This window comes from Natrix helvetica (assembly GCF_964273705.1).
Source record: "Natrix helvetica genome assembly, chromosome: 2".
Lineage (NCBI taxonomy): Eukaryota > Metazoa > Chordata > Lepidosauria > Squamata > Natricidae > Natrix > Natrix helvetica.
In genome coordinates, this window is record NC_138552.1 from 215,085,760 (window position 1) to 215,100,333 (window position 14,574).

General features: G+C 42.3%; 1 protein-coding gene across 2 annotated transcripts in view; it reads right to left on the reverse strand.

Annotated features, from left to right (window-relative positions):
- Positions 1-14,574, reverse strand: part of RPS6KA2 (ribosomal protein S6 kinase A2) — a 242,402-nt gene that overhangs the window by 62,377 nt on the left and 165,451 nt on the right. For both annotated transcript variants that reach the window (XM_081940991.1, XM_081940992.1), the window contains 2 exons: positions 2,361-2,441; positions 1,358-1,437 (listed from right to left, as the gene is read on the reverse strand). In XM_081940991.1, the coding sequence (XP_081797117.1) occupies positions 1,358-1,437; positions 2,361-2,441 (161 nt within the window). The remainder of the gene's footprint in view (positions 1-1,357; positions 1,438-2,360; positions 2,442-14,574) is intronic.

Below are 14,574 nucleotides of genomic sequence, written 5' to 3' on the forward strand. Positions count from 1 at the left end.
TAGAATGATCAAGAAGATGACTTGTCACCTATTGTTCAAACCAACTAGGCAGGAAGAAAGGAAAGTAGAATTCAAGAATTGTTCAATATCTCAGTGTTCCAATATCTCAGGGGTTGCCACAAAGAAGAGGGAGTCAAGCTATTCTCCAAGGCACCTGAGGACAGAATAAGAAGCAATGGGTGGAAACTAATCAAGGAGAGAAGCAACTTAGAACTGAGGAGAAACTTCCTGACAGTTAGAACAATTAATCAGTGGAACAGCTTGCCTCCAGAAGTTGTGAATGCCCCAACACTGGAAGTCTTTAAGAAGATGTTGGATAGCCATTTGTCTGGAACGGTATAGGGTTTCCTGCCTAGGCAGGGGGTTGGACTAGAAGACCTCCAAGGTCCCTTCCAACTCTACTATTGTATTGTATTGTATTGTAATTTACCCCATCTTGCATAATCATTACAAAATCCATAATTGGATAATAGCTTTAATAGCACTGATCAAAATGCCAGAAAGTCCTGTATATTTTTTTTTTATTGCTTGGGATTATAATAAAAATTGCCAAATTTTGGTTGTGAGAGATACGTGTAGGTGAAGGCATAGATTGGTTGGATGGGACCAAGAATGCAAAATGGGAAGGTGTGAGTGTGTCATGTATGTTAGCAGGGCTGGGGTCTTCCAGGAATTTTCCTGATTCTGAGGAGTGGGTGGGCTTTTGCTTTGTTTTCATAACTATGTTAAGTCAATTTCAAAGCTTCCATTTGAATCTCTTTATTTCCTGCTCAAAATGCTAGAAACCATTTTTCAGCAGTACTCTTATTGCTGCTAAAATTTGGCAATGGAATCAAAGGGAATTCTGGCAAGCACAAAAAGGAGTTCAGGGGATGCAGTCAGCTGTCCGGCTGCAGGTTGCTGAGCCCTGGATTAGGTGATACTGAAAATAGGAAATGGGAAAGTAAGAAGTCCCAAATTAGATCAGGTTCACAGCCATAACTTAAATCCAGTCTCAAAATAGAGATTGTAGACAAATTAAGTTTCTGCAAGTGGTTGCTGGTAATATCAGTTGATAGCTAGGTTAAATAAATAACGGTCCTATTTCTCAAAGATAACATTTGAGTTTGTCCCAGTTTGTAAAACACAATTGGCAGAAAAATAGACTTGGTTCACTTATAAAGATTTGATTAAACCACTTTTCTTTATCTTGGTATTTTTCCACAAAGGTTGCACTCAGCTCACAAAACTATATGAACTAAAAAAAAAAAAAAAAGGTTTACATGAAAATTAAGTGCCAAATTTGCAGATCATATACAAAGGAGAAACTCTAATTTGCTTTGTTTTTAAACATTAATATTTAGTTTATTGGACTTACCTCTTTAGAAAGTCTGGTAAAAAGATCCCCTCCTCGCAGGAAATCTAGTATGAGATACAGTTTTCCTTCTGTTTGAAATGCTGCAGTGAAGAAAATGCTGAGTTTTTAATAATAATACTCTACACATATTGTAACTGAGTGTGCTCAGATGTGGCTAATGAGTCAATCATTATTATGTATAATTCTGATAAGATGGGTTCAAACATTACACCTATCAATTTTTTTCCCCTGCAATGGTAATTTTCAGAGATTGCCTGGACAAGTTTTCTTGGCAAGGTTTTGCAGAAGTAGCTTGCCACTGCCTTCTTCCTGGGCAAAGAGAATAATGGTACAGGTAATCCTCAATGTACAACCATGTGTTTAGTGACTGTTTGAAGTTACAACAGCACTGAAAAAGTGGCTTATAACTGGTTTTCACATTTACAACCATTGCAGCCTCCTCACATGATCATGGTATGTATTAATGACAGTATCCTGGGGTCATGTAATCACCATTTGTAACCTTCCCAGCTGGTTTCTGACAAGCAAAGTCAATGGGGAATCTCAGATTCACTTAACAACTACACAATTCGCTTATCAACTGCAGTCATTTGCTTAAAAACTGTGGCAAAAAGGTCGTAGAATGGGGCATAACTTAATTAACAACTGTCTTGCTTAGCTATGGAAATTTTGGACTCAGTTGTGGTTGTAAGGCAAGGACTAGCTGTCCAAGAGTGTCGAGCTGACTTTGTGCCTAAGGCAGAACTAAAACTCACAATCTGTTGATACCAATATATCAAATTGGCTCTGGCTCTTTATTTTAACCATATATTTTTTTAACAAACCGTAATAGGATGCTTTACTTATAAAATTAAGCTGTTTATCATAGTTGACAAAACATAAAGCCTGGTTGAACGGTTAATGGTTTATGATTTTAAACAGTACAGTATGATATATCCAGTTGAAAATGCCCATAGAGCCATAGGAATTCTATATTAGAGAAATTATATTGGAGAAATCTTACCATAATGAAGTTTTACAATGAAAGGATGATTCACTTCAGCCAAAATGTCTCTTTCCATTTTTGATCGTACACGATCTCGGACTACAGGGAAAAATAATTTTAAAAATATATTTAAGATTTAAGAGTCTTGTATTGTGAATTTTGTGGGCTGCATGGCTTGCCACTTAATGAAACATCATGAGCAAAAGAAGACATGTGCTTTGCATACAGCCAGAAATTTTGCAGGATTAATGATTTCTCCTATTGCTAGACAGACTGGAGACAAGCCACTTGATGCTCTAGTCAGAAGGACAAAATTGTCCCTGTTTGAACAGTTTCATCCTAAAATAATTATTTCCTTTTTTAAAAAAATATGTGCAATACATACATACAGAACATTATTTCTTGCTAGACATGCCCCTTACAGCAATGACACTATTAGAACAGTAATCTTTCCCACCCTTCGTTAAATTGATTGTCTAAAATGAGCTAAGAACAGCTTTTAAAATGAGATATCCACTCAGCTAAAGATAAATGGCAATGAAGTATCTAACTATCTAATCTAACACTAAAATATCACTTTCAATTTTAAATACAAATCGAAAAAAAGAGTGATGAAACTTTTGAGCTAACCACTCTCTGGAAATCTATGAACTTTCAGCATGTCTGCTCAGGAATAAGTCTTACAGAGATGAAGATTTTGTGGGTTGCAATTTAATTGGAGTAAACCATTCAATACAGTTATGACTTTCTTTATTATAATAAATAAAATAAGTATTAACTCTCCCATACTCCTTCATCTGAAAGAAATAATGAACATATGGTTTCTGGAATTCTCATTGCCTGGGGAAACAGGGATACATAACAACATTAAATCATATCAAAAGGTACCAGCTGGAGGTCACTTCTAAATACATTTGAGTATGCTTTCTGATCTAATGTTATTGGACAGGATGACTCATGAAACATCATTTCCTGGATACAGTCTTGATAAAAACATTGCACTTTCCGAACAATTAGTAGAAAAGAAAAGTCAAAAACCCATGTAGAGGAGATGAATTTTATTTTCTTGCAAAGAGGGACAGAAATATAATTAGGGAGCATCTTCTTGGTTCAAACTAATATTACAAAATGACAAGAAGATGCATCACAACAGTGACTAAGTGTATTTCATAATAGTTTGTCATGCTGCAGTTATTAGATTATGTCACATGATCCCAGATAACTTATTAGTGTCTTGATCCAAATTTGAATGGAGTTGCATATGCAGTATTTACCTTATTAAGTACTCTTCTTTAACTGCTTTCTGAAATACTATAAAATAACAATATTTAACTCAGCAAATGTCTATGAATTTGAATATGGGTTTGGGAAATCCTGCAGCCAGCTTTAATTTCCTTTTCCCACCACTACAGTCTGGGGGAAGTCTCCCTTTGTCCTTTTCATGCTTAGGAATGAAAGCATGAGATTCCACAGGTTGGGGTCTCTTCAAGAATTGCTACAGTCACAACCATAACCTCTTCAGAAACTGCCAGAGACGGAAGCGTATTAGATGAAGACCTGAAAACACCACATAAACGTATTCCTGCATTTGTCATAATACAGTGCTATCATAAGCACCTAACAGCATGTATCCAAGTCTGTCCTTTCTTCAACAGAAATAAGAAACGATTGAAAAGCTTTTTGCTGCCTGTTATTTCAAAGGCAATTATAAATGATTGGAAGGAAGATGTCGGTTCTTTTTTTGAGAGAGTGCTATTCCACTTTGAAAGAAACCATGTAGACTGCTGGAAATGTAACCAGAATCTAGATAATGTAGATCGCTCTAGAATAACTCATGTTCTGGTTATTGGTTGTTTAAAGATCCTTTTCCATTAGACTTCAGATCTGGTTTTGTCGTTTCCAAGAAAAGAGCTGTTTGAATGTGTTAATTCTCCTCTACTCCTGAGCCCTAGCAATACCATCAAGCAGAGTTAGAGGCAACATTAGGGTGGGGGTGGGGAGTGACCATAACACTGTTGATTTGTCACCTTCACTCCTGTTGTAGTTGTTAGATCTGGGCAACGAGAGAGCAGACTGCGGACACGAAGTGACTTAACAGCTCTTTATTAGTAATAGTAGTGATCCAGCTTGCTCTGTGACCTGAGGGTTCCCCTTTTATAGGAATCGGGTACGCCTCTCGACCAATCAGAACGATACCTGTTTCCCGCTGTAGCAGCGGACCAGAGAGGAGACTTTCTACGATATATGTTAATATCTAACACCCCTCCCTTCTTAGACGGAACATTGCGGTTAGTTATATAATCTTTAAGGTATGTCGGTGTTTGCCTTACTCGGGTGGAGCGTTGCAGTTCGGGTTGGTCAGAAGTAGTTGCAGGATCGGTTGCTTTCTCTGTTTCGTGTTCGGGAGTTTGCAGGCTTTCGTTGCTTGGGGGTTGTTCCGTTTCGCGCTCGACCTCTTGTTCTGTCCTGGGCTCGCAGGTGTCGTAGTTCTCTGTGTTGGGGCTCTCGAGTTGCTGACTTTGCATTGGTAGGTAGCTCTCGTTCTCGGTTCGTAGGTCTGAGTGCGCCAGGCGACCCCGAAGTTAATCGATGTGCCTTTTCCAGTTCCGCCCATCTTCCAGTTCTAACAGATACGATCGTGGACCCGTGATGCCAATGACCTTTGCCGGCATCCACAATGCCCCCCCTGCATAGTTGTGGGCGTATACTGAATCCCCTATGCTAAAACTCCGAATTTTGCTTGTGGAGTCTGGGGGTGCTGTGGCAGAGTAATTTGGGTGAAGATGGTCCAGGTGAGACCGTAGACGGCGGCCCATGAGTAGCTCAGCGGGGCTCCTACCCGTCGTTGCGCTGGGGGTAATGTGTTGGATTAATAGGTAATGGTCGATGCGTGTTTGCCAATCACCTGGACCCATCCTAGCGAGGGCCTCTTTTGCGGATCGCACCATTCTCTCCGCCTGTCCGTTTGATGCCGGATGGAATGGCGCGACGAGGGCATGCCGAATTCCCTGACCTGCTAAGTACGTTTCGAATTGCATGGCCGTGAACTGGGGCCCGTTATCGGAGACCAGGAGATCGGGCAGGCCATGAGTGGCGAAAAGTTGCCGTAGAACCTTAATGACTGCCTCTGCCATGGTTGAAGTCATTAGGACTACTTCTAGCCATTTGGAGTATGCATCCACAACTATAAGGAAAGTCTGACCTTGAACTGGCCCTGCGAAGTCGATGTGTATTCGCGACCAGGGTGCTTTGGGCTTTTCCCATTCTGTGGTGGGCGCTTCCGGGGGTGCTGGTCTCGATTCTTGGCATGGATCGCAGGTGGCCACCCATTCCTCTATCTCTTTGTCCATGTTTGGCCACCAAACGTAACTTCTTGCTAACGCCTTCATTCTAACAATCCCCGGATGACCTACATGTAATACATCTAACACATTTCTACGTAATGCATAAGGAATAACAACTCGATCCCCCCACAATAAACAACCTTGTAACACTGAGAGTTCATCCCTTTTTGACCAAAACACTTTGAATTCCGGGCCCACGTTTCCCTTCGGCCACCCCCTCCAAACCCAAGTTTGAACTTGCTTTATTATATTGTCTTTAGAGGAGAACCTTGCAACGTCGCAGGAAAAAAACGGTCCTGAGTCCAAACAGTCAATGAGCAGCACCGGTACTTCGGGAGTGGGGTCTGGCAAAAGGTCCGGTAGTGGGCAACGGCTGAGTGCGTCTGCGTGTCCTAGAGTGGAGCCTGGTCGATGAATTAACTTGTATGAGTACGCAGCCAGGAAAACAGTCCACCTGGTCATGCGTGGAGAAAGGGAGACTGGAGTGGGGCGGTTTCCCGCCAAAAGTCCCAACAGCGGTTTGTGATCTGTAATCAGTTCAAAATCGCGGCCGTAGAGATATTCGTGGAAACGTTTAACTCCAGCTACAGCAGCTAACGCTTCCCTGTCCATCTGGCTGTAATTCCTCTCGGCCGATGAAAGAGTCCTGGAGTAGAAGGCGATGGGTGCTTCGTTCCCGTTTGGCATCCTGTGGCTGAGGACTGTGCCCACTCCAAAAGGTGATGCGTCGCAGGTCAATACCAGCGGTAGCGTCTGGCTGTATTGGACTAACAGCGAGTCAGTGGTGAGCAGGCGCTTTACTGCGGCAAAAGCTGCTGCTTCGGATCGTCCCCATCTCCATGTTGCGTTCCTCTGGAGTAGTCGATGTAATGGCTCAGCAACGGTCGCCTTCTGTCTCAGAAAAACGCTGTAGAAGTTAAGTAGTCCGAGGAAGGCCTGCAACTCGGTCTGATTTTGTGGTGTGGGGGCGTCCTGGATCGCCTTAATTTTCTTTGAAGTGGGGTGTATTCCCTGACCATCGATTCTATATCCCAGGAATTCTACGCTAGGCACGTTAATTTGGCATTTCTCCTTTTTGAGGCGGAGACCCTTTTCTCTGATTCTGGCCAAAACAGTTCTGACTCTTTTTAATAGTTGCTCCTCGTTTGCAGCGGACACCAAGATGTCGTCGAAATAGGGGACGACTCCCGGTATCCCTTGCAAAAGCCATTCCATGACGCTCTGGAACAGACCTGGAGCAATACTCACACCGAATTGTAGCCGGTTGCATTTGAATGCTCCTCTATGCGTCACTATAGTTTGGGCCTCCGCTGTGGCGCTATCCACGGGCAACTGCTGGTAAGCTTGTGCCATGTCTAACTTAGCAAATATCTTTCCTGGCCCCAATGAATGCAATAGGTGTTGTACTACGGGTACAGGATATGCGCTTTGTTGTAGCGCGACATTAATTGTGCATTTATAGTCCGCGCAGATGTGGACTGACCCGTCTGGTTTGACTGGGGTCACGATGGGAGTTTCCCAGCGCGCGTGATCCACCGGCTCAAGGATTCCTTGCTCCACTAACTTATCTATATCCTTATCTATTTTTGGGCGGAGTGCAAAAGGCACTCGTCTCGGTTTAAGTCGGATTGGCACCACTTTGGGGTCTAAATTGAATGAGATTGGTTTACCCACATACTTACCCAGACCGGGGCTGAACACATCCTCGAACTCCTTAAAAATCTGCTCAGCGCTGCTGTTTTCCACGGCATTGATTCCGGTGACTTCTAGCCCCAAGGATTCAAACCAATCCAGTCCTAGAAGGTTCTGTAACGGTGCGCTGGCGATGGTCACGGGCAGCTGGGCTACGATGTCCTTGAAACGGATCTGGAACGTGCCTTGGCCCACGATGGGGACTCGGTTCCCCTGGTAGTCTCGTAGCAGGATGTCCGGAGCGCGTAGTTGGCTCTTTTTGAGGCTAGGGATAGCCTGTTTCATGGATGCCCATGAAATGATCATCAGGGACGATCCTGTGTCAACTTCCAGCTCGCAAGGTGAGCCCTCCAAGAGGACTGTGACTTTCAGCTTTTTAGGCCGCTTGGTGCGGACCTGACTTATTGTGGTGAGATACGTTCGCAATTCCTCTCTCTGGGTCAACTCTATCTCAGCATCTGTATCCTGAAGATACTCTCGTTGAGCGTCTTGATAGAACGCTCTCTCAGCTCTTTGTGTGTAATCTCTCTGGGAATACGCTCGCTCAGCTCTTTGGGAATTTTCTCTCTGGGTAAACACTTGTGGATTTCTCTCTGGGCGCCCTTTTTGATTTCGCCAAGCCCCTGGGTTGGGCTTCTGTTGGCGGTACGTAGGTGGCTGCCTTGAGGGAGGGACTTCGCTCCGGCACACTCGTGCGATGTGCCCAAGTTTGTCGCAGTGTGAACAAACAACGTTCCTGAACCGACAGGTAGACCGGGGGTGGTTTCCTCCACAGCTTGCGCAGGGTGGCAAACAGAATCCGGATCTCCCCCCAGGCCTCACGTGACTGCTTCGCATCAGGTGACTTTCCTCGAACTCGGGATCCTCGAAGTCTGGATTTGTGTCCTCGTAGTGGACTCTGGTGTGTCTTGGCACTGGCTGGCTTGTGTTGAACCCGCGTTGTATGGTTTCCGATGACCTTTCTGCTGATTCTGAAGCTCTTGCCTCGTCGAGTGCAATCTGCAGGCTTAAATTGGTTTTGGCCAACAGCCGTTTCTGTAGGGAAATGTCTCTCAACCCGCATATGAGTCGATCCAGAATTTGCTCATCCAGGTCTCTGAATCCACAATGTGTGGCTGCTTTTCGTAGAGCTGCAACGTACTGGTTGATAGATTCTCCCGCCTTCTGGTTCCTCGTGTTGAATCCTTGGCGACAAACGTGGCGGGAAGGTTTTGGCGTGTAATGGGTTTGCAGCATTTGTTGCAGCGCCGTCCATGTTACCGCCTGAATGGGGATTGGTTCAGAGAGGTCCCTGGCCGTCTCGAAAACTTCTCGGCCGCAGTAGCTCAGGAATATATTTTTCTTTCGAGAGTCCGGTATTCCTGTGTATTCGTTTGCTTCGAGAAAACACTCGAACCTGAGCATGTATGATTCCCAATGATCAGCGATTGGGTCGAATGGAGCTGGAGGAGTGTGCATCGCCATTTTCTCTCGTTTGAATTTGCCGCGCTGCAGTGTCCTGAGATGGCTGCCGGAATTTCTGCCGAATCCCTGGGCTGGATCAAATCCGGAGATTCTGAAGTAGCGTTCTTCGTCCTATCTGTCTCTCGATCCCACCTTCGTCGCCAATGTTAGATCTGGGCAATGAGAGAGCAGACTGCGGACACGAAGTGACTTAACAGCTCTTTATTAGTAATAGTAGTGATCCAGCTTGCTCTGTGACCTGAGGGTTCCCCTTTTATAGGAATCGGGTACGCCTCTCGACCAATCAGAACAATACCTGTTTCCCGCTGTAGCAGCGGACCAGAGAGGAGACTTTCTACGATATATGTTAATATCTAACAGTAGTGTTTTGAGACATCTCACAGAAATACAAAAGGACAAAACTCTCAGTGAGATGTTGCTTTCATAATTTTGATGAAATCCTGTAGATGCTTGTGATCACAATTTCTTCCTGGATTGGCTGTCTCAATCGGGTGTTAAATATACTGTGTGTGTGTGTGTGTGTGTGTGTGTGTGTGTATTTGTTTTCGTAGATTTTCACGGGTGTAGGTATGCTGGTTTTGTTGTATTCGGGTCTTTTCCCGTGTAAGGTTGAGATTGTCTTTCCAACGTTTCGGCAGGATCTCACCTGCCATCTTCAAGCGCGGGATTTTATTTATATATATATATAAATAATAGCCTTATTCTTACATGAGAACAATAATAACAACTGCTTTATTGGGAAATAGAAGGCATATAAATTTAATAAATAAACAATAAGATCGGTAATAACATATAAGAGTTCTTTGGTAAACTTGCTATGTAACGTGATTAGCCAGCTAAGGAAGGCGATGGATATACATTGAGTTACAGATAGAAGTAATTGTTATGAGTTTTCTACTTCCATAAACACTTTAGACCGAGTTGTATAATTGTTTACTGAAAGTGCAGATGTTAGGAACTTACTCAAGAGCCTATTTAGCAGGAGGAATGGAGTTATTTTCATTCAACTATTTTACAGAATAATGCAAAATATTTAGCAGGCTTCTCTTTCTAGGCTATGATTATTTCCTAAGGATCAGAATATTAATTTTGAAAGTCAGGTCATAGGTGTTTCTACATTGTAATGATTAACTGCTTGTGAGATGTGGTCTGGGACAAATTATATTTAACTAACATCACTATGTTAGTTAGTGCAAGGCACGCCATTCATGTTCCAAGGAAGACTGGAACATTTTTCTCCTGAGAGAGATTATGTAGCTTTAATGGCTATAATATGATGTGCTTTAGTTAAATAGGTATGATTTGCCTCAGCAGGAAAATAAGATGTTAATTTTGAAGATTTAAATATCCCTGCTGAGTAGCTGTCAGGTGGGTGAGGTGAATTTAGATAGGTTTTTTTTTTTAAAGCAAAATCAATTTTGGTGTACTTTAAAGAGACCATAATTCTGGATTCCAGAGACTTCTTTTTCCTCATGGAGAGCCACTGAAGAAAATCCTATTAAAGCTCTAACAGTACTGGGTGCAAACACAGAATATGTATGGGAGCAGAAGGTTTGTAATTGCCTAATTGAAACCCTTCCCTACTATCTGGACTCAGCCTTGAAACAAGAGAAAAGTAAGTCTTTTGGTAAAGCTAAGGTGATTTTCTTCTGCTGAAACCAACGAGAGAGGGAAAAATCAGTGCAGAGGAAAGTGGTGGTGATGGTGGGATGTAGTAGAAAAAGAGAGTTAACCTTAACTGGGCTGCACAAATGTCTTTGGTTTCTTTCTCTCCAGTTTCCAGGTTTGGTCTGATTTTTATTCTTATACGTATTTGGAATAAATCTAACTGAACGCAATGGGACTTACTATAACCATTGTAGGAAGTTAGCAGCCACCCCTCTCCTAGAAAAATGAAATATTTTAGGTAAAAGGGCAGAATATTTCCCCTAAAAGGGGAGGCAGAAACTCAGCCCCACCCCACCTTTGTTAATGGACCATTAAAGCCTTTGCCAGTCTATTCTACATAACAAAGATCTACCTCCTGCAAGCACAGTGGTGGGTTGCAGGCAGTACGCCCCGGTACATGCATACTGGTGCCTGCCGGAAGCAGCAGCCACCGTACTGGAATGGTGCTTTGGAGGGCCCACCCACCTACCCTCGTTCCTTACCTGTATCTGAAGGAAACGGGCCATCTGCACACACTTGCGCAGCGTACGGCGCCTGCGCAATGCTCTGCCGAGCAGCTAGAGCGTCGCAGCACACGTGCCCGTGGTGCACAGCCGGCTCCTATTGCAGCGTACTAGTTGCAATGGGAGCTGAAACCCACTACTGTTCAAGCACAGTCATAATATTAATTGCCCAAAGCCCCTTCATTACACCATCACCCAGCAAGGCTCAACCAAGCCTGGGACACAGACAACCTACAGAGTTATCCCTGCCTGGTCCCATGGGAGTCTGTCAACCAACCAGAACACAAGCTCAAATTCAAAGCCCAACAGAGGGCATAAAATCTAGGCACTCTCAGCACTTCTTTCCTTTTTCCCTTGCCCAGGACCTCAAACCATGTGATCCTGTTCATCAATAAACCTTCTTTCCAAGCAACTTCCATAAATCCAGTGTCTTTCTCCCCACTTGGAACTGAACCCAGATGGAGATTTCTTCCAACACTATAGAGTACTAAAAATACTTACAGGGTTAGTATTATAATCAAGGAATGCATGGGGTTTCTTTCCCTCCAAAAATAGTCCCACGGCACCTTAAGAAACATTTTGAGCCAAAAAACATTTGCAAATTACACTCATTATGCAATCTGACATGGCATAAACATTTTTGTAGAATCCCCCAAATCTGACAAATTAATTAAATGTTAAATCATTAATGATAATGGTTCCCTTGGAAATGCTGCATGGGTTTTGTATGTGGTATTTTTTGTTTTGAAAAACAAATTCAGAAATTGCATTATAAAATGTTTTGCAAAGCAACTGTATTACCGAACATTATATGCAGACCACTCCAAAATTAGAGAATACTGTATGTCTATAGATAAAAGAGGAATACAAGTTATTCTCAAATACATGGCAAAAGCATCCTAGGAAATCATTATCTAGTCAATGCTGCCTTGTTAGCAAGCACAGAAAAATAAAAAAGAATACAAAGAAATCTGTTATTTAGCAGTTAAGGTTCACATAAAGGTTGCTAGTTTTCCAAATTTAATAACTTACGAAGTGACATCCTTATATAATTGAATCAAACTTCCACAGAAAAAGCTCAGGAGTGGCATTTCAATAAAGTTATTTTGTTCTTATCATATCAATGCTCTTTTTATATAAGAACATTGCAGTGTTATCATGATGACTTTCTTTTTAGTAATGAAATAAAAGCAAAATAAGAGGGAACAAAAGGTGAAATACAACGCACGAAACCCAAGTAGAGGCTGCGGCTTAGTGGCAGTACACATACTTGATTTCACACGGCTCTTTTTCTAATCCCTGTCACTTCCATTAAAAGATCAATGGTCTAATGATGGGAAAATCTTCTGCTCGCAAATCCTGAAGATCAGGGAAATATTAGGTTAGATTACTAGCATTAAAAATTTGGTTCTTTCTTCTGCACATCATTCCATCACTCTCAAAGCCCACCCTAAAGCTCCTCTTCTCAACAGGCTCAAACCCTGAATTGTATTGTGCTATATCTGTCAGGGTTCCAAGTAACACCCCCAACCAAGGAAGACTCTGAGAGGTCAGCAGTTCCTCAAAGTTCCATTTTATTAGATATGTCTTATTGACACATCTGCAGTGGCGGATTAAGGCTCACTGGTGCCCTAAGCATTGACAAATCTTGGTGCCCCCCTCCTTTGTACATTCTGTACAAATCTTCATTGTTTTTTTCTTTCTTTCTCAACTTTGTGGTGCCCCCTTTGGCCTGGTGCCCTAAGCACGTGTTTAGTCTGCTTAATGGTTAATAAACCACTGCACGACTGGCAAACCCCAAATTTGAAAGCCCCCGGATTTTCCCTACCCAAAAGGAAAGTCAAAGTCCCTTCCCCTGCACCCACATGTCCATCACATGGTCGAATCAGTCCATCGTCCCAACTGGAGATGTTCCCCAGTCACGCCTCTCCTTTCTTTCTCCAAGAGATTTTTAAGTAAAGCCTCCTAACATTCAGACTTTTCTCCAAATAGATCGACTATTTCATCTCACTTTGATAAGACTATATTGAAGACCAAAGACAACTGAGACTTCAGATAGCCCTCAAATTTCAATCATTTGTTTAATGACCATTCAAAGATATAACAGCACTGAAAAAAGTGACTTTACGGCTAGTCCTTGCACTCATAACCATCATAATATCCCCATGATCATGTGATCAAAATTTGGGCGCTTGGCAACTGGCATATATTTCCGACTATTGCGGCATCCAGGTCATCTGATCTTCATTTGCAACCTTCCCAGCAAGCTTGTGATAAACAAAGTAAATGGGAGAAGTTAGAATCACTTAATGACCAAATGAGTCACTTAGCGATTGCAGTGTTTTGTTTAACAACCACAGCAAAAAAAAGGTTGTAACAACAGGCCCGACTCACTGAACAATCGCCTTGCTTAGCAGCAGAAATTCTGCACGCAATTGTGATAGTAATTGAGGATTAGTCTTGCTTATGCAGTATAAAGGTAAAGGTTCCCCTCACACATATGTGCTAGTCGTTCCTGACTCTAGGGGGGCTGTGCTCATCTCTATTTCAAAGCTGAAGAGCCAGTGCTGTCTGAAGAAGTCTCCATGGTCATGTGGCCGGCATGACTAAATGCCAAAGGCACACAGAGCTCTGTTACCTTCCCGCCAAAGGTGGTTCTTATTTTTTCTACTTGCATTTTTACATGCTTCTGCTAGGTTGGCAGAGGCTGGGACAAGTAACAGGAGCTCACTCCGTTACACGGCCGAACTGCCAACCTTTCTGATCGACAAGCTCAGCATCTTAGTCACTGAGCCACCGCATCCCATTCTGTACTGTATGCATGTACTATTAAATAAAGTAAATACGTTCTCCATCTTGTTTATACTTCTCTGCCTTATTTAAGACAAATACTTTTTCAAGTAACAGTTTGCTCCAGTATGGTAATTACGTGGTCACAATCATGCAGTTTTTCTTAAAACAATGCAGAAAGAGTTTGTCACTGCATTCTTCAGGGGTGTTCTGTCATTTCCCAGTTCTGGAATTTCCTGCTGATCTAAGTAATAATCCGGGCCAACCCTGTTTAGCTTTTGAGCCCAGATATAGTTGGCCAGATGCTGCCTCTTGCTAAGACTTTTTCCATTATATTACGTAGTTAATGTTTTTCCCAATTAACAATGCTGCTGTTGGTCATATTTGATTTGTTTTGAAATGATTTATTAAACATTGTTTACAGGAATGGGAGAATGGTTCCTTTTGGAGTTCTACTGATGGAATAATAGATGGTCTTTAAGCTGCCTGATATTTTCATGTTACCATTTTAAATTTTTTACAATTTTCATAGAAGACTTTAGACAATTGTTTTACTGTATCATACGCCAATTAAAAAACAAGAAATAAAAGTCTGTTTTATTTGTTTATTCAGCAATTTTACTTAAATCATAATCAAAACCCAGCAAAGCAAAACTGTACAAACAATTGGAATAAAGTGACTGAACTTTGTGCATGATAACTGCAGCAATGTTGTTGCATGTACAAAGATGGGAAACTTCAGCATCATCCAAAATGGAGGAATAGTTGAGG